The sequence below is a fragment of the Suncus etruscus genome, chromosome 12 (assembly GCF_024139225.1).
Source record: "Suncus etruscus isolate mSunEtr1 chromosome 12, mSunEtr1.pri.cur, whole genome shotgun sequence".
Taxonomy (NCBI): Eukaryota; Metazoa; Chordata; class Mammalia; order Eulipotyphla; family Soricidae; genus Suncus; species Suncus etruscus.
This window is the reverse complement of record NC_064859.1, coordinates 19,434,211-19,455,001: the sequence shown is the minus strand read 5'-3', so window position 1 is coordinate 19,455,001 and position 20,791 is coordinate 19,434,211. Positions and strand designations below refer to the sequence as shown.

At 44.4% G+C, this 20,791-nt stretch overlaps 1 protein-coding gene across 1 annotated transcript in view; it reads left to right on the top strand.

Annotated features, from left to right (window-relative positions):
- Nucleotides 1-20,791, top strand: part of AFF3 (ALF transcription elongation factor 3) — a 478,778-nt gene that overhangs the window by 413,529 nt on the left and 44,458 nt on the right. The window contains exon 13 of the mRNA XM_049785039.1: nucleotides 19,941-20,127. Coding sequence (XP_049640996.1) covers nucleotides 19,941-20,127 — 187 coding nt within the window. The remainder of the gene's footprint in view (nucleotides 1-19,940; nucleotides 20,128-20,791) is intronic.

Sequence of the window (20,791 nt, the reverse complement as noted above, 5' to 3'; positions counted from 1 at the left end):
ATTTCCATCACCAATTTGTCCTCCCTACACCTTCGTTTTTGTCATACCTCCCATAGAAAAGCATATATTTTTAAGTGGTGGCCTTGATAAGTATATAATTTATGTTTCAACAATGCTGCATCTGTAGGCACAGATGTTGGCATGACATTTGTTTGACAGAATTTAGGGAATGTGACCTGTTTCAGGGAATGAGAGCTTGGTTGCAAATACAAAGATAAATCATCAGAAACCAGAACTGATAAATCTTGTCCCTCCTTTCCAGAAGATAAATTAATCTGTCCTGAGTAGAGAATGTTCTTGGATTTTAAGGCTGGGTAAACTATTCCCTTTGACTTATGTTCTGTTGGTCCTCTCAAAAACACCTCCGCAAGCCCGACATAGTTGACTAGAAAGTTTTCATCTTGGACCCTGTTGCTTCTCTAACTGATAATTGAGATAACCCCATTGCCTAGTCAGAGAGCATATGTTCTCCTTGCCACTATGAGAAATTTCTCTATTTTCCAATATAATCAAGCTCACACATGCACACCCAAATATAAACCTTTCTCATCAAAATTGGGGAGATGCCACTACTCATTTCACAGTATTAAGTTTTCCTTGTCATTCTAGCAGAACAGTTTTGTACATTGACCACCTCTGTGCATTTTCATTCTATTTTTCCACATTAAGTAATTTCCATACATGAGACATCTGTAATCAGTTGAAGATATGGTTTAAAATACTTCTTCAAAATAAGAACTAAAACACTTCTGATTGATTCCCTTTATTTTTTCGTTCCTTAGATTCAAGGGTACTAACTTAGCCGTGATGTATTTTTCGACCGTGAGATGTATGATGTTGAATAATCTAGTATTTAATAGAAAATGACTAGATCGGGCCCGGAGAGATAGCACAGCGGCGCTTGCCTTGCAAGCAGCCGATCCAGGACCTAAGGTGGTTGGTTCGAATCCCGATATCCCATATGGTCCCCCGTGCCTGCCAGGAGCTATTTCTGAGCAGACAGCCAGGAGTAACCCCTAAGCACCACCGGGTGTGGCCCAGATCACTGAGTGCTTCCTAATATTCTGTCAGAACCACCTCAGGTTGGGAACATAACTGAGCAAAAACTCCCCCAGGAGTTTTGTGTGTGTGTGGTGTGTGTGTGTATGTGTGTGTGTGTGTGAGTTTTTTTTGTGTGTGTGAGTTTCCCCAGGAGGAGACTCAGTCCCAGTTTCTCTGACTCTGTCTACCCAGATATTGATGAATTTCACATTCATTGATAGAAGCTTTTTCAGATTTTGAAATATTCTTGACTTAATGTGCTACTTGTCTTGATATAAATCCACAAAGATCAGGCAGCACATTCCTTTTTTGTCTTAGGAAAAAACAAAGTGATTGTCAGACCTCAGAAAATTCTACAATTCTGAATTGAACAGAAAAGCCCACATGAGCTCAAGGCAATGACATAGACCCCTAAGTTTCAATGTTACCTAGATTTCAAAAACAATATAGTGTCCCAAAGAAAACCTTCTGCCTTGTTTGGTTTTACTTCAGAAATGGGTTTATTGGTTCAACCTGAAGGGCTAGCGTCAATTACAGACCCAGACTTAAACCTGGGCTGGCAGATTAGGGCTCGAAGCATGAACCAAACTTGTGCCCTCTAAGCCCCAGGAAGGGTTTTATTGGAGGGTGTGGTGAGAAGAGCTCTTTTTTTTTCTTTCTTTCTTTTTTTTTTTGGTGGGGGAGTGGGTCAGACCCCAGCAGTGTTCAGGGCTTACTCCTTACTCTGTGCTCAGAAATCACTCCTGGAGTGCTCAGGGGACAGGATGCCAGGAATCAAACTTGAGTTGTTCACATTTTAGGCAAACACCCAATCCATGGTACTATTTCTCCAGCCCATGAGTTCTTTTATGACTTTCATCTGATATATGTCACAGAGAATCAGCTGATTAGCCCATCCACCCCTGCCCACTAATGGCTCAAATTAAAAAAAAATAAAAAATAAGGCCAGAAATGGAGGCAGAAAGAAGTGACAAAATTCTTGGCAAGGTCAACAAGCCAAGTACAATAATAATTGAGCTTTCAAAAGTACATCACCTTCTTGATTCCGTCTTCTGCCGTGTCTCTTGGTGGCTTTTCTTCTTATGGATAGTTGCTTTGGTGCAGGGTAGAGAGAGGGAGAGAGAAAAGGAATAGATTGGCAGGACACTGGTTTATGAGGGTCTGGGGCAGTTGTGATACCCTGTGGAAGCTGCCACATCACCAGGAATATGAGAAATATGCAAAGTGGCTGGTGTTAGGAAGGAGGAAGAATGTGTGCACAGCATACCAAGTGCCTCTGAATACAATTCACTTCGCTTCCTAAGTAGTAAATAGTAGATAACTGTGATCAAAAAGAGGATATGCATGATTTATCAAGCTGAGTATCGGTGCATTTGCCAAGAAGCTGGAGGTCAATCTTGAAATCTAAGGTAAGAAGAGCATTAGGAAACCGCCTGGACTCCTGAGTTAATCATAGCCTTGGACGGCTTCCATCTGTCTTGGAGCGATGGAACCGCCACCCAGACACCAGGGATGCTTTATAGAAACAGATCAGGAATTAATATTTTCTGTGAAACCTCAAGTATCATTTGCAGGAACTTGGGTTTTATAAAAATGAGGCATAATTTCATGGGAATAAATCATATTTAGCTGGAAATAGGAGAAGGCAAGAAAAAATTGTGCTTGACTTTAAGAAAAAGGATGAAGCAGAAAAAAACAACATGCAAATAGTTGTTGGTGTGGTGACACTTGGAGGACATGAGTGGCCTTATGGCTAAACTGTGCATATAATCATATTCTGAGATGTCAGCCCTAAGTCCAGAAACAGCTACATTTTTATAGCCTCAGAGATGGCATCAGCAAGCTGTGACCTGCCTGCCCATATGGCAGTAACTCTGGTCCAAGATCCATTGATATCGAAATCCAAATAACTGCCATTGATTTATGCATTTGTGCCTTGAATATTGATTGGGCACATCTCACAGGCCGCTTTAGGTGCTGAGTGTGTGGTAGGGGTGCACTGGCGAACAGGAGTGACCTGAACTTAAGCTCATGGCTTATTCTGCCCAATGGGGTTTCATTTTGCAGTGAAATATTCTGCTTGAGTGACTTGCATCTTCTATTTTCATTTTTCCCCTTTTTTTGTAAAACATATCACCCGTGAAATCTCTTTCTCATTAGTGAGAATGTCATGAGTTGAAGTAAATAAGCCAGAACCTAAAATGAAGGGATTTTGCCCTCTGCTTGGTTCCTGTCTGCATCTAAGAATGAGGAGCTCAGTACAGACAAGGAGGCACTGATCACTGGATGTGCGGTCATCTGAGCCCTGGTTTTCAAAATAAAAAGTGATGTCACGGTCAGCCATGGACATAGAGATGTAACTTTCTAAATAGTGTTTCAGTTCCTGTCCCTGAATTGATGAGGGCACTCACAATGCCATGTGCTTAAGTCACTTCCTTAAGTCCCCTCAATGCATTTTTTGTTTTGTTTTGGGGCCACACACAGAAGTGGCTCTGCACTCAGAAATCACTGCTGGTAAGCTTGAGGGACCATGCAGAATGCTGGGGGTCGAACCTGGGTCAGCTGTATGCAAGGCAAACACCCTCCCCACTGTGTTATTGCTCCAGTCTCCCAATGCCTTTTATGATCGGTTTATTTTTTTAATTGTTTGTTGAGACCATTGTGAATTACAAGTCTTTTACAGTTGTGTTTCAGGCATATAGTAACAGTGAATTAGGTCCATTCCCACCATTATTGTTGACCTCCCTCCACCAGAGTTCCCAGCAAGCATTTCATACCTTAACCACCTGGTCTACCAGTGTAACATGTCCATTTTGTTTGTAAAGCATGTTATAGTTTGGGTTTCTTGATTCTATTGTTGTTGACTTTGGCTGGTTATTTAGTTCTGAGCATTTTTTTCCCACTCAATGCACCTGAGACAACTTGAGTCCCTGGGTCCCATCCACATTTTTTTTCTCAATTTGTAGGAGGACATGGAGATATGAGGCAAAATAAAATGATTCATGTTCCAAGATTCTATGAAAAAGATAGGAGCCCCGATGTAGAAGATATAAATAAAATTTTAAAAGGGGGGCAGATTTGGCAAGTTTTTTTGAGTTTCTTTTATTTGTTTGTTTATTTTTGCATAGGTTTGATAAATGTTGGGGAAATTAGAAGGGAAATTCCCTTGGCCTAAGAGATACAGGGTGTCTCTACCCATGAAGCATGCTGTCATAAGACCAACTACAGCTCCAGGCATATTAGTTGTCCAACCCCAAGGTCAAGAAAGGTTTCTTTATATTAATTTATTTACTTAGGCACTGTGGTTTACAAAGTTATTTATAGTTGGATTTCAAGCATCCAGTGTTCCAGCTCCAATCCTTCCACCAGTCCCCAATTCCACCCCATCCTCAGGATCCCACCTCAACATTTTAAATTTATCTTTACTACTTTTTCACTTAATGTAAAGAACTATAGTTTACTATGGCCTGCGGGCCACATATTGTGTTTGTATCTGTTTTGTTTCTTCATTGCAAAATAAGATATATGCAGTGTGCATAAGAATTCATTCATGAGGGGCCGGAGAGATAGCATGGAGGTAAGGCGTTTGCCTTTCATGCAGAAGGTCATCGGTTCAAATCCCGGCATCCCATATGGTCCCCCGTGCCTGCCAGGAGCAATTTCTGAGCATGAAGCCAGGAGTAACCCCTGAGCACTGCCGGGTGTGACCCAAAAACCACAAAAAAAAAAAAAAATTCGTTCATGGGCCCCGAGAGATAGCACAGCGGTGTTTGCCTTGCAAGCAGCTGATCCAGGACCAAAGGTGGTTGGTTCGAATCCCGGTGTCCCATATGGAGCTATTTCTGAGCAGACAGCCAGGAGTAACCCCTGAGCACTGCCGGGTGTGACCCAAAAACCAAAAAAAAAAAAAAAAAGAATTTGTTCATAAGTTTTGTTTTTACTATAGTCAGACCCTCCAATGGTCTGAGGGACAGTGAACTGGCCCCCTGTTTAAAAAGTTTGAGGACCCCTGGTTTACAACATTATTGATAGTTGAGTTTTAGGCATATAATATTTCATACCAATCTCACCACCAGTGTCAGCCCCCAACACCAGTGCTCCCAGGCTCTGTCATCCCCTACCCACCTTGATAGGCACGTTACAAAGTTCGGTAGTTGCAATTTAGGTTTCCTGTTTTCAGTGTTGTTGAGTCTGTGCTCTGGGTTTATAACTATTTCACTCTCCCACATATTCTATATAACCTAAGTCTGTTCCTTCATTACTTCCCTTTCTCATCTTCTTCCTTCCCATCTTGATTTCTTTCCTTCTCTGTCCTTCTCCCTAAGCTCTAGGTCCAGGGTGATCTAGGTACTTCCCCCTTTTCTCTATTCCATTCCCTCACTGGTCATCCTGTATACTACATGACCCAGAAATTCCACTTTTCTTTCTTTTGATTTTTGGTTTTTGGGCACACCACTATGATGCTCAGGGGTTACTCCTGGTGCTGAGCTCAGAAATCACTCCTGGCAGACTCAGGGGACCATATGGGATGCCAGGGATTCAATCCAGTTTGGCCACATACAAGGCAAATAAATGCCCTACCTGCTGTGCTATTGCTCCAGCCCCCAATTCCACATTTTTAAGTTTGATTATTGTGGTTTAGATCTTTAGACATTCTGTTTTATTGGTTCTGTGAGGAGGAGTTATTTCACCATATATCTCAGCCAAAGAAAGTTGTAAATATACAGCATTGATGACCCCAGGGTGGTGCCCTGGAGGCATGAAGCTCTGGCCTGGGGTTCTGCCACATCTCTAGTCTCCAGCACTGTTACATCTCTGGCTCTACAGTGCAAGCACAAATATTTCTGCAAAAACCTTAGAGTTAAGATACAAGATCACAATGACTCTGGACTAGAAGATCCTTAGAACTACCCAGTGATAGACAGAGAAAGCTGAGCCTGTCTTTGGGTGGAGGTAACTCATCTGTCACAGCAAAGCAAGTATCAGAACCAGAATGGGCAGGGCTTACAGTCCCCTGACATTCCACCCCCCACCAACAGCACAGGCATGACTGGGGCTGGGCAGATGGAACACACCCAGGCCTCCATCCATCCAACAGTCAGTGTGACAGGTAGTTTGAGAATCACAGTCACATTTTCACATAGTTGTCTATTTTATTTGTTTGTGTTTATTTAAACCAGGGATCTCAAACTCAATTTACCTGGGGGTCGCAGGAGGCAAAGTCGGGGTGATCCTTGAGTGCAAAGTCAGTAGTAAGCCTTGAACATTGGGGGGTGTGACCCAAACAACTAAAACAAAACAAAACAAAAAAAGATTCCTCTAGTGCAGGGCCACAAAATGTTGCATGAAGGGTCACAAGTTTGAGACCCCTGATTTAAACTCAGTGCTCAGGGTCACTTCTGACTCTGAGTTTGGGGAGGGGGGGCGTATAGGATGCTGAGGATCAAATCCAGATCAACCACAAGCAAGGCAAATGCCCTCCCAGCTATTCTATCACTCTTGCCCCATGGTTGTCTTTTTTTTTTTTTAATCACTTTTCTGGTGAACACATTGAGTCATTCAGTGAATACAAGAAGACAATGAATGAATGAATTAATTAATTAATTAATGAAAGAAAAAAGACCATTTGCAGAGATTGAATTGTATCCACATCAGGATTTGTTACTTCTCTGGAGATGTGACTGTCAGCAGGCAGCATGCACTTGAAGAGGCCACAGATGATGGCCAAGGGTTCGTCACAAGGAAATCTTAGTGGGTTGGAGGATGCTGTAAGTGAGAGATGCTATTAACTGAGGTAGATGGTGGAATAGCCTAATGTAAATAGGTAGGAAAATAGGCAAGAATGCTTTAGAACAACTGCAAAAGAGTAGGCGTCCAGTATACTGAAACTAGAGAGGGATTTGATTGAGCTAGAAATCATACCCCAAGGAGAACTGAATGAACCTTGGAGGGGTATCTGGTTACATGGCTGATGACTCCTCCCACTCTTTTCCCTTCCCATTGCTTCCTACCACAGGCACAATTGAAAATGTGCTCCCAGATTATCTCCACTTATTATTTATTTTAAGAATCGTTTTATTTACTATTTGGAGGGTTGGGACCACACCTGGCAGTGCTCAGGTATTACTCCTATTGTACACTCAGAAATTATTCCTGGCAGTGCTCGGGGAACCATATGGGATGCCAGAGACTGAAGCCAGGTCAGCTGCATGCAAGACATCTGCCCTACCCACTGTACTATCTCTCTGCCTCTCTATCTCTACCTATTACTCATGCTTTCCTGCTTTGTTCATCAGTAAATGTTGTAAGTCAGAGTTCAACAGACTGTGGGCAAAGCATTGGGCTGTTCTCTAGGGAAAGCATAAAACTTCCCTAGAAGGATCTACCTCTCCAGGAAATTTGAGCGTGAAGAGGCATGAACATTAGTCTGCTGTGGGCATGAAGTGCCAGCACCTGTGTGCATCATCACAGCTTTCCTTAGCACATGCTTGTATGTAGGTGCCAGGCTCAGAATCTCACAGATATCCTATCACTTGACCTTCACAACAATCTCTCAGCAAGGGCCTTAAAGAGATGATAGTCTTTTTAATAACTTCTACTAATCTTTGAGATAAAAGTGACTTGTTTGCCAGATATTGTCCTTAAGATCCCGGTGAATCTGAATTCAAGAGATACCTACTCTTTGGCCATTGGCCAGAGGGATAGCACAGTAGGTAGGGCATTCACTTTGCTTGATCCTTGACATCCCATAGGGTCCCCCTACATCACCAAGAATAAGCCCTGGGTATAGAGCCAGAAATAACCCCTGAGTACCATCAAAAAACAAAAACAAACTCCTTGGCCATAAAGCTCCATATTGGTCTTTTTGTGCCATTAGTTTTGAGTCACTTCAGTGGTCACCACGAGAGACCCCATCAGGGTATACGGAAATAAATGTCACTCAAGGAAGGTGGATAAATCAAGGACATCCTTTTAGAGCACACAAAAGGGTGGGGAAATCTAGGGTTCTCCAGGAAAGGAGAAGAGCCCATCCTTTATGGACCAAGTAAGATGGGACGGTAGAGGGGTGAGGAGCAGGGCCTCATGGTCTTCCTGTGTGGCTGTGCAACTGAGGGGAAGGGAGTGGAGTCCTACTCCACACAACCAAGGCCATAGAGTGTTCTTTCTGCTCTACCAGGCAGCATCCAAACTTGAGGTCAAACCTGTTCCAAGAAACTTGAATAATCAGTGTCCAGATTCCTTAAGCCCTGTCCATCAGTATCTTATGTAATGGGTCACGAAGCACCTCCCCCCATCCCCCATCCTTATTTCTTTATATATTTATGTCTGGGTCCAGCCACAAAGAACGGAGAGAGCAAGAGCCTATTTGAGTCTGAGCTAGGGCTTCTCACCAAGAGAAGTCATATCTTCCTAAGTGCCTTTGCACACAAGACCAGGAATTCAGGTCATGCCACTCATCTGTGCAGCCATAATGAGGAGGAGGGAAAGAAAACAATGCCAATCCTCTGGCACAGCTATCCCCAATCTTGTATGTATTCTTCATGCAAGGCACCATAAAATAAATATGGGAGTTGGGGACTCGAAAATTTGTTCTGAAATTTGCTGTAGTCCAATACTTTACCCTTTTTGAGAAACAGCCCTCACATCTGTATAAATAGATGATATCAAGAAATTTGTATAAGTAGGATGATACCTACAAACGTGTAGGTTTGTACGCAGATCAAATGAGGTGATAAATAGGCAATGTACTTTGCCAATCTGTCAGTCTGATGGTGATCACTCTATACACCATGAAACACGATAGCAAGAGTCCCTGGTATCAGATACCAGGAGTCACTCTCTAAGGGTGGTGGGGTGGGGGCTTGGAAGCCAAGAGAGAAACTGTTAAGAAAGTGGATCCAACATAGGAAATAGTTTGGATCATGTTCTGACAATGACATTTAAAAAATAAATCGGAACAGATCCTGACTGTGCACCATTGCATACCAGCCCAGATCTGTGACCTGTTCTGACACACTTTGTTTTTCCCCAGAACTCTGGGCACAGCTGCCATCCAGGGTCTTCTTTCCTGCAGCATAGTGGTCAGGGTCATTTCCTGCACCCCTCTCCAATTCCAAAGAATTGGTCTCAGAGGAAAGAAATGCACATTAGTGCAAAAGCAAACAGGAATTCTCCAAATACATGGGGCACTCCACATAGATACTCCAGGATCTGGGGACCAGAAGAAGAGAAAAATATACAGCAGATTCTCTGGGCAACTCAGCCCTTTTCCACACACCAGCCCCATAAGCCCTCACAGGCAGAGGGAGGCCCTTGGCCTTGCAGAAAGCAATGTGAGTGATTGCATCACCCTTTTCTGCTTTTCTTTCACTCATTGCTTTTATAACATGGGCAGGGGAGTGATTATATATACAATATATAGTATCTTATATATCATATATATACACTCTTAAGGAAAAGAACTTCGAAAGAGGTAATATATTTTAGAAATAGTTTATTGATTGATGTTCTATGATTAACAATGCCCTTATGATGAGTTTTCATGCATATAATCTCCCAAATACAAGATACTTTTTTTTTTAGTTTTTGGGCCACACAGGCAGCACTCCAGGTTACTTCTGGCTCTGTGCTCAGAAATCGTTCCTGGCAGGCTCAGGAGACCATATATTATGCCGGGAACTGAACTTGGGTCTGTCCTGGGTCGGCTGCGTGCAAAGCAATTGCCCTGCCGCTGTGCAAATTGCTCCAGCCCCAAAAGACACATGTTTTAAACTAACATTTATTAAGCATAGACATCGCTGCTGCTCTGTGCTATAGGACCTTTTTTAGCTCAACAGAAAAGTTGTGATATTATTATTTTATTGTTTGTTTTGTTTAAAAGTAAACTTCTTAGCTCCTTTTGATATAAGTTTAAGTACTGACATCAATTCTGTTGCTTTTGTTTGGCTTTGGAATGCCCCTTAGTAGTCATCAGAGACCTGAAACCATTAGCCGTGGCCTTCAGCCTTAGGCCTTTCTGGGCCCACCCCTTGCACTGCCCACTTACTCTCAGCTCCAGCCCCTGCAGGACAAACAGTCCACTGTGGCCCTCAGAGTGACTCTCAGAACCAGCTGAACCAACAGCTACCAGCTGCTAGCCCTAGACACCAAGCTTTTCTTTCTGATCCTCCCAACAGGGCTAGGCAGCCAAGCCAGTGCTGGACTCACAGTGCTCCTGTAAGGCCAATGTACTCCTCTCCACTGTATATCCTGACCTTTACCCACTCCTCAGCACTTTCCCTGGGAAGGAGCTGCTGGACCAGGCCAGCCACTACCCACCAGGCTCTACCCAGGCCTGCCATCTGCAGCATTGCCCTTCCCAATAGTCTCCACCCAACCTCCTCCCTTGACTCTGGTTCAGTCCCCCCATACTGTATAAGGTACCTCCATGCCCAAATAGGTGTGACCCCTAAGCACAGAGTCAGGAGTAAGATATAAGCATTGCTGAGTGTGAGAGAAGAGGGGGAAGGAGAAGACTAGTAGCTAGTGAAGGCAGGTTCTGGCATTGAGGTCTATGTGTGCTGTTTCTCGAGAGGAGATAGTCCAAGAGGTGATAGTCACTTTCCCCCTCAAGCTCTGCCTAAGATCTGCTGAGAAAAATGGAACAAATAGACTTAACCAATCACATTGAGATCTTAAGAGAAAAGGCTAGGTTTTCTTTGTGCCATCTGGTCTGACCAGAGACCATGTACCTGGGACCATGTATCTACACTATGGGTCCAGAGTCTTGGACAGAGCACTTTACATAGGAGTTTCCCTGCAGCGTAGCAGAGATGTGGAACAGAAATAAATGTCCAGAAAGATTGAGTTTTCTGATTGGTTTCACAGCAACAACAAATGGAGTTGGGAGCACATCATAGGATCCATTGAACATTGGTTCCAGGATTCTTGGTGCTGATTTGTCCCAGTTTCGATCAGCGACGCTTACTCATTGTTTCTGCAGACCCATCCACTCTTCTGTTCTGGTCCATCTTTATGGCTTATAACCTTTTCATCTCTGTCTAGCTCCTACAAGGGACTGACTTCTAGTTATCTTCTTCATTACCCAACTTTCCCACTGCTACAACAATACATAGGATAAAGTATTTCTTTTAAAAAAATTTTTTTACATTGAGATTCTGTGGTTTACTGGGCTCTTTATAATGGCTTCTCACATGCATAATTCCATATTGCATGCATCACCAGGTTACCCCTCTGTCACGAGGAACTCAGAACCCTCTCTCCCTAGGAACCCAGGACCCCCCTCTCTCCCAAATGCCCCTCCAACTCAATAATGTGACTTTGTTCATGTTGCCTCTGACTTTTGTTGCTGCCACACTGTGTATCTGTAAGTGCCACGTCTGAGATCATTCTGTATCTACCCCTTTCTTTCTGACCAACTTCACCACCCAAACACCCAGGGACAGGTGAATGGGTCAGTTGTTATGTGTAAAAATGATAGAACATTGCAGCTCCAGGAAGGAACGACGTCATGCAATTGGCAGCCACATAGATGGAACGGGAAGAGCTGAAGGAAGACAAAGCATTTCTTAAGCCAAAAGAATTCTGCAGGTGCAAGGAAGTTTACAGAAATGGGAAGGAAAAAAACTGCAGTTTAAACTTCACACATCACCGAAGTCAGAGCATGTGGCTGAGTCCTCCTGTCTCTTCAGCCTGCCTTCATGTTCTAGAAAGGTTCAGCTACATCAGCACACAGGTTGGGGGGACCTAGTCTAAGGAGGGGTGCTGCTTCCCGAAGAAATTTTGACTTTTTGTGTACAAAGAGGATCAGATCAGCAACAGCAAGCATGAATTTGGAGATGGACTTCCCATGGCAGATGGCTCTTCTTCCAGTAAAGCGCCCAAGTGGGGGCCGTGATTTTATTGATGCCTGTGTTGCTGCCAAGCCTTTTCTCGGAATTAAAGAGCATCTTCCAGTGTGCTCCAAGCCTGTCTTTGGCAGGCGTGTGGCTCATCTGGGTGCACTAATCGCCTCTCGGTATATCCATGCTCCCATCTGCTCTGCAGCAGAACTCTGTGCTTTCCAGGTCCAGCAAATCCTGGCCTCCTATGGCCACTTTCCACCTCTAAATTAACTGCCAAGTGCTGTCGTGGAGATTACAATCAAGCTTTGTTTCTCTGAGAAAGTGAGCACACAGGCTTGCTTGTCCTCACCAATTCCAAAGCTCTTCCAGAGACAATAAGTTTGGTGCCTTTGCCATAGTCCCGAGTGGAGTTTTATCACTGCCTTTATCTTCGAACTCTTCTTCCATCAAAATGTTTGTTAGGACAAAGTAGAGTTTTGACAACCTGAATGATGATGAACTTTCAACTCCCAAATTACTTGATCTAGGATCAGTTGTCATTAATCCTCTTCTGTGCCATTTCATCTTCCAGGAGGCTAGCAGATACTGTGCAAAACTCCCAGCAGGAAAACCCCTGTGAGTAAGTCAGTGAAGATTCTATTTGCCAGGTGCCCTTTTATTTGCCAAAAACACTCCAGGAGCAGAGCTGAGGAAGTAGCATAGAGGTTAAATAAAGCACTTGCCTTGCCTTACATACATCCAGTCCTAAGCTTGATCTCCATTACCACATAATGTTGCCGCAAGCACCACCAGGAGTGACCCCTGAGCATAGAGCAAGGAGTGATCCCTAAGCACTGCCAGATATGAGCCCGAAGCAAACCAAAAACATTTCTGAAGCCTTTCATCACTGCTACGTTAACTCTGAATTTGAGATCCATCCCACAAAGACCACCAAAAAGATGAACAGCACTGCAATAAGGCATGGGAGTTTACTTACCAGCATGCTTGGGGTAACCCTTCTAAGGCAATGGATGACCTCTTACTGAGCTCTCAGGCTCCTTTAATAGGTTTACAGAGGCTTCAAACCATCGCCGTTAACCTTTAAGTTAATGGCTATTGGGTGTTTCATTTTATGGCTAGGTCTCTAGAGTGGAATAATGTGGATTATAGGGTTTTGGGGTCTGAGTTGGCTGAAGTAGTAGAGGAGGGGCTCGGGTGCCCACTGGGTGCGCATGACCTTGTCCACCCACAGGCCCCCAAGTGTTGCTAATTTACCTGTTTTGGTACATGCCCTCAAAATTCCTGAAACTGGCTGTTCTGGACTAGTCTTTATTCTTTAAAACTTGAGCCTGTCATGGCTGTACTTAGGTTCAGAGCAAAGCCAGGTTACAGTTAATTCAAACTTTAGATCAAGGGTCTCAAACTCGCAGCCCGCGGGCCGTTTGCGGCCCTCCGTACAACATTTTGTGGCCCTGACCTAGAGGAATCTTGTTTTGTTTTGTTTTGTTTTAGTTGTTTGGGTCACACACCCCAATGTTCAAGACTTACTACTGACTTTACACTCAAGAATCACCCCGACTTTGCCTCCTGCAGCCCCCAGGTAAATTGAGTTTGAGACCCCTGCTTTAGATCCCAACTCTTAGAGCTGCACATTTATAAGAAAGACCATAAAAATGAAGGTTATCAGGTTATCGGGCTTAATACAGGAGCAATGAGTAATCCTTTCATGTAAATCTACCCCTAAATTTCAAAATGATTCATTGTTTATCTAAAATTCAAATTTCAGTAGGTGCCCGGTATTTTTTCTGGCAAACCTACCCGAGCCATAATTTAATTGAAAGGCCTTTTAGTAAAAGGTTCTGTGAAAGGATTTGATCTTTGCTGGGAATTACATAAGAAAATGTCAAAATGTTGGCACATCATCTGATCGCAAGTGTGGTCACAGCTGAAATCAGGGCTCTTCTGGCTCCAGAGAAGCTTCTTCTGCTGTGCTTCTCTCAGTGGGTGAAGCTTGAGAGAGAGAGAGAGAGAGAGAGAGAGAGAGAGAGAGAGAGAGAAGAGAGAGAGTGTGTGTGTGTGTATAATCAGGACTCTGCAATCTTGTGTGTGTGAAATCAGGACTCTTCACTCTTCTGTATGTATGTGTGTGTGTGTGTGTGTGTGTGTGTGTGTGTGTGTGTGTGTGTGTGTGTGTGTAATTACAGTGGCCTATTGGGAAAGCTGCAGATATGTTACCATTTTCAGATAGAGGCATCTAACTAAACCCTTGCTCTCAAAGTGCCCACAGAGCACATGAGACCTTCCATGTCCAGTGGCTGAGGCTGCTGTCCAAGCCCCATTGGATATTGGGCACCATTTGTGCCTGACCATTGGTGGCTGAATTTATGTCTTTTTTTCTCGAAGCACATTTTTCCTTGTGACCATTGTCTAGAGTCCCTTTTTGTTCCCACCTCTGACAGAGGTCAGTGAGATTTCTTGCTGACCTGTACGAGCTGCAGGAAATGGGTTGGGGGTATGGCCTGGCCTCCATGACTGTGGCTAGGGGTCCCTGAGGCTCTCACTGATCAGATGTAAGAATGGTACTTGGGTTCCAGTTATCTTTTTGTTGTTTTTCTTTGGATTGGGGAGGACACACCTAGTGGCACTTAAGTGTTCAGGGGTCATTCCTGGTGATGCTCAGGGCTTACTACTGATTCTGCACTCAGGGACCATTTCTGGTGAGGTTCAGGGTTTACTTCTGGATCTGTGCTCAGGGATCACTTCTGACAGAGTTTGGAGGACCATATATAGTGCTCAGGATTGAACCTGAGTAGAGCTGCATGCATCGCAAGGCCCTCCCCACTATATCAAGTTCCATTTCTTAAGCCTTCTGTCTTGTTCCCTCAGACTCATCATTCATTGCCCAGCTTTGTTTCTGGATGTAAATAATAATAATAATACAATGGGGATGTCAGCAAATCTTATAATATAAAAGCAGTTACTGGAGAAGCAAGTTTAATTTAAAATTATTTTCATTTCATTGGACACCAACTTATTTAAAACTCTGTGTCCTAAGAGACACCAGTATGGTTACCACGTGGGGACGGTTGTTGGTGGAGAGAGAGAAACACGCAGAACCTGGGCCTGTCATGGAATTTCCCTCTATTCATTTTTGTCTTAGTGAGCACCACAGGGTCTTAGACAGGAAGGACCTGGGTACCCCTTGAAGGCTTCCATCCCAGGAACACACATTCCCAAGGAAGAGAGGACCTATTTTCCCTGAGAGAAAGACCACACATCTGAGAAAGAGAGAGAGAGAGAGAGAGAGAGAGAGAGAGAGAGAGAGAGAAAGAGAGAGAGAGAGGGAGAGAGAGAAAGAGAGAGAGAGAGAGAACGAGCACCTTAGCCAGCTTCTTGCCAGCCTCTTCTCTGTCCTGGTCCCCAGCACTGAAAGACCTGCTTCTTAGGGTCTGGCCAATCATGAGAGTGGCTACTCAGAGGTCTGAGCCAGTTTATATTCTCACAGTCCCCATAGTGGGACTGGTTAAGTCACAGACAGCAAAGAGACACCCGCCTGGCAGGAACCCAGGAGAGAATCTGGCTCCCTCTGGCCTGGTCTTCTGAAATGTGAAGGCATGCAGTGAGGCTGGGCAGCCTGAAGACAAGCTGAGAGCAGATGGAAAGCTGTGTCCTTTGGACACCACTGGAAAGGCCACCACCAGGGCCCAAGGGAGGCAGAAAATGCACTTGTCTTCTGGGTAGAACTGCTGCAACCCTGCTACCAGGCACTCTCCCGGAGGCTGCACTGTGGGACCATCTATCCATCCTCCCCTCAACTGGATGATCAGACTTCCTGGGCTTCTAATTTGCTCATCTCAGTCTGAGGGTGGCACTCTCGGGCACAACAGTCACTCTCAGGCCTTCCACACCTGGTCAGAGTACATCCACAAAAGAACATGTCTCCTGCTTTGAGTTGCTCTTAGCTCAATAACCTGAACCTTCTTCACCCTTCCATCTCAGGGGCCAGAGCCATAGCACAGTGGGGAGGTGCTCACCTTGTATGCAGCTGACCTGGATTTGATTCCCAGCATCCCATATGGTCCCCAAGCCTGCCAGAACTGATTCCTGAATGCAGAGTAATCCCTGAGCACTGGCAGGTGTGATCCAAAATTCTAAAATAATTATGTGATTATTAATCTCCTGTAACATTTAGTGTCATAAACTATTTTGGCCCCTTGAGGAATCCCATAGTGCTCTCTGATGTCTGAAATTGATTATTACCCATTGCTCGTCTCAATTATTTTTTAATAAAAATGGAATCTTGGCCCTATTCTCATTCCTTGCAAATGAATAAATGGCCTGTGATGGAGGATCTCTGAATTATTTGGTTTGAACCAGAAAGAATGCCATATGCTACAAAACATCAGCAGGTTTACAGAGCTCCCGTATGACTGATTTTCTCTCCTGCATGTTGTGGCTGGTTCTGTTGACTTTTATCTCTCCCCCAAGGCCAGCCGAATATTTCAGGGATGTCTGGGACAAGCAGCATAAGTCTTTATAATCTTCCACTCTCCCAGAACATTCCCTACTGCCGTCCCATCCTTGATGAAGATGGATGGGCTGTCCTGACTTCCTTCCTTTGGTTATCATCTCTCTGATCCTTAAAATTCACCCCAGAAGCTGCCTCCAAAATAAAGGCAGCTCATCTGTATAAGCTCATCTATACAAACCATGTTTATTTGGGGGCCTAAATATAATGTTACTCTTCTTAACTGCCATCTTGAAGTGAAGAAAAACTTTCCAAATAACTATTAATCTAAGGGAAGTTTCAAACTACTACAATGACCTACATCTCGAAGTAAAAATAATAATAAAATAAACACAGAATACCTAGATAGAAAGGTACAAAACCAAACTGAAGAATACCCAAGTGCTTCTCTTACTAAGAAGTATCAGAAATAATCTTTTGTAAATATGTGTTTATTGAGGCACTATGATTTAAAGCACTAGTAGAGCTTTATAGGGTAAAAACACTGGTGGTGGGAATCCCCCTGATTCAATGTCACTATGTACCTTAAATATTACTGTGAAAGATTTATAATTCACGTTGGTCACAATAAAAATTATTTTTTTAAAATGGGGGAAAGATATAAACAGAAACTACTTCAAAGAAGAAATAAAAATGTCCAAAAAGGCATCTGAAAATAATGCTGTGCATCATTAACCATCCAGGAAATATAAACCAAAACAATAATAAAACATCACTTCATACCAGAGAGACTGGCACAGATCAAAAAAGAAAAAGAACAAAACAACCAGTGGTGGCCAAGACATGGGGAAGGTATCTTCATTCACTTCTGATGGAACTGTCCTCTGGTTCAGCTTTCTAGAAAAACAATAAGGATGCTTCTCACAAAATATATAGAAATTAGGGGCAGAAATGATAGTACAGTCAGTTGTGCACATACCTAGCATGTGGCTGACCCAGGCTTGATTTCCAGTATCCTATATGTTCCCAAGGGCACCACCAGGAGTGCTCTCTTAGTATAGTCAGGATTAAAACTACTGGGTGTGGTCCTAAAGTCATTTTTTTAACTCAGAATTGGGTTTCTATAAGATTAAAATGGCTTAACTAAGTCTTCAATTCAAGAAGTATATGAATGTGTGTCTTAATTAATCATGCCATTTTATAGCCAAAAGACTGTCAAAGACAATCCATGTTGATTAAGCTTGATTCCATAGGTACTCGATTTCTTGAGAAATGATAGAGAAGCATGGCTAAGGCAAAGGGTTTAGCATGGAGCCAGGACACTTGCATTGGGCCTGCCTTGGACCAGGCATGCCAGATTCTAATGGGATTCATGCCTTGGTCTTTCCTCACATTGCTCAGGCCACCAACTGTGGTGCCGTGGACTGAGCTGCAAGCGAGTTCTCCCATTTCTCCCTCTCAAGCCCAGCTCCTCCATCTTTATCTGTTTGGACCCCTCATGGCTAGTCAAGAAGCTTTCCTCAAACAGTTGCTTCATGACCCCACATCATGGCAGGGAGAGAACCAAAAGGACAGGAGAATGTTCCTGCCATACAAGAGGCCCTGAGTTTGGTCTCTGGCATGATCTGGGGTCCTCAACACCCCCTGGGTATAGGCCTGGTATTCCCCAGCCCTTCTGGGAAGACCCCACGCCCCCAAGTCAAAACTGTGTGTAGATATTTGTGCTTCTCTGATTCATAAGAGAAGAAACCCTGTCAGCAAAACACCACCCACTTATAGGGTAAGGCAGAGCCCAGGCCTTGGCTGCCCAAGGTGTTTCTCAGGCATCCTGGAGGCTATTTCCTTGTGTCTGTCCTGAGGAGTTAACATGGAAATTCTTCACACTGATGAGTGTTCAGCACTGATATGTCTATAATAATGACAGGGTCTGAGGCTTCTCTCATGAGGGCATCTCATTATTTAATACTCTGCTGCTAGACTGTTTGCTTGGTCATAGCCTTTCCTGGTGCACAGAATGTAAGAGCGTGTGTCCTGTGATGAATATTTCGACCATTCCTGACCTTTCCACAGGGTGAAATTCTGCTCATAGTGCTCATCATTCTTATGTGGCAGAGACTGCACCACACACAGCAGTACTCGGGTTACTCCTGGCTCTGTGGTCAGGGGTTGCTCCTGGCAAGACTCAGGTGTAGTGTCTGGGGAGTGGCCTCCTCACAGAGCTAGTGACTGTCACCACCAGAGTCCCCAACAATAAAAGGAGTGACTCAGGTAATCAGGGGACACTCTGAAGACACAGATCAGTGAGACATTAAGGAAATACCAGAAAGACATCCGTGATTGCTCCAGACAGGAACTGGGTGCTGAAAGGAGGGAAAGTGGTGTGCTCCATGATATATGCTTCAGTAACAGTACTGCAAACCAGTATCTAAAAGGAGAAAAGGGAGAGAAAGAGAGGCAGGCAAACAGTGGGCAGGCCCTTGGCCTGCATTCTGCCAATTTGGTCTGACTCAAATGTGTGACTATGTATGGTTTTCCATGTACCAACACAGGCTAGTCCTGAGTATAGAACTCAGAATAGTTCCCTGAACACCACTGGGTGAGGCCTGATAACCTCTCCTCCTTCAAAAAAATCAGTGAATTTTCTGGTTTAACATTTGACCCCTAGGTGTGTTTCAATAAAAATCTATCAAGGATTTTGAAGATGTAGTATCTTGTCTGAGTACTAGAACTTGCTTTTTGGCTCAGGCACTGGATGGATGAATGGATGTGTGGCTGTTTGCAATTTCTGTGGCAAATTAATCACTGTTACAAAGCATAGGGTTTTCTTATCTTTGTAACAGTGACTTTTTTTTGGCAAATTTCAAAATATGTGTATCCAGTATTCATTTGAAATGCTGTAACACCAGCATTGGATTTTAAAGCCGAGAATATCTAATTACGTTTGAGTGGTGACTCCCTGTTCTTCAAAGCCAGCACAGTGTTCGGTGCTGCTGGGAACATGGGGACAGTGCCCCACTGGGCTGGAGCAGTGTGGGAACCTGGGCTCTCACTCTGGCCACTTCCACTCTGGGCTCCAGAACCTTTCCAAAGGCTGAAAGCATGAAGCAAATGCAATTCCTCCTCCCAGCCCCCATCCTCAGATAAAGCAGAGAGACACTCTTGTTCTTTATGAAATATTTTGAGCATTTTTGGATTTCCTTGTATTTAGGGAAGGACATTTTCACCGAAGCCATTCCCAGAAACAGCTGCAAAGTAGAGTCATCCTAAAATGATGCCCCACCTGGATGAAGCCCACCCAGTTGACGAGAGCCATCTTGAGGCCCTCACAGTGCCTCTGATATAGCTTGGTAGTTTCGTGACCCTCACAAGTACCCCTGACTTACAGGGCACAGATGTGTGGCCATAGGCAGGTGGATACCCACTCCACTATGCACTCTGGTCTACTCACTTGCCTTTCCTTCCCCTTTCTCTTTCCCTTTCCCTTCCCTTTCCTTCCTGTCCCTTCTCCTTTCTCCCTCTCCCTCTCCTCCCCTCCCCTTCCTTTACCTTTCTTCCCCATTCCTTCTCTTCCTCTCTCCCCCTCCCTGTCCTGTCCCCCTCCCCTGCAGCACCCTGGTCCAGCAGGCCACCTGCAGGGCCTCTGTGCCTTCCAGCCGGCGCAGCAGCAGTGGCAGCAGCAGCAGTGGCAGCAGCTCATCCAGTGATTCGGAGAGCAGCTCGGGGTCCGACTCGGAGACAGAGAGCAGCTCTAGTGAGAGTGAGGCCAGCAAGGCGCCCCACTACTCCAGCCCCGAGGTAAGAAGGCGGCAGCTGTCTGGCTTTATCAGCCTCCTTATGGATCCCACGCTGGGCCCTTGTCACTCTTCTCCTCAGGGAATACAGGGAATAGAGAATTAGGATACCTGGCATGTGGCTGACCCCAGATGGGTTCCCAAATCATGTGGTCTCTCTCTCTCTCTCTCTCTCTCTCTCTCTCTCTCTCTCTCTCTCTCTCTCTCTCTCACTCTCTCTCTCTCTCTCACACACACACACACACACACACACACACACACACACACACACACACCTTGTGGCCCAGAAGGCCCCTAAGCACCACATTCTGGGGCTCTTGCATTGAACTCCTCAACCTGGTTGGCCAAGAATGAGCTGGTTGACTGAGCATCACTAAGAGATTAACATCAATCCCCCCACCAAATACACAAATACACAAACTTCATCGTTCAGTGTCTAAAATTTGCCATCTGGACCTCCAAGAATTTCCCATGAGCCTACACTTTCCTGACTAGAAATATTCTCTGGATCTGGTTATTTCCCAAAGCAGTTGAGTCCTCAGAACACAGGGCCACCCTTAACCCCAGGAAAGGGGCTTTACAGATCACATAGAACTGGGTTCCTCCCTCTGTGCACTCTCTGATGACCCAAAAGGACAAAGGCTAGAAACATTCATAAAATACTCTTA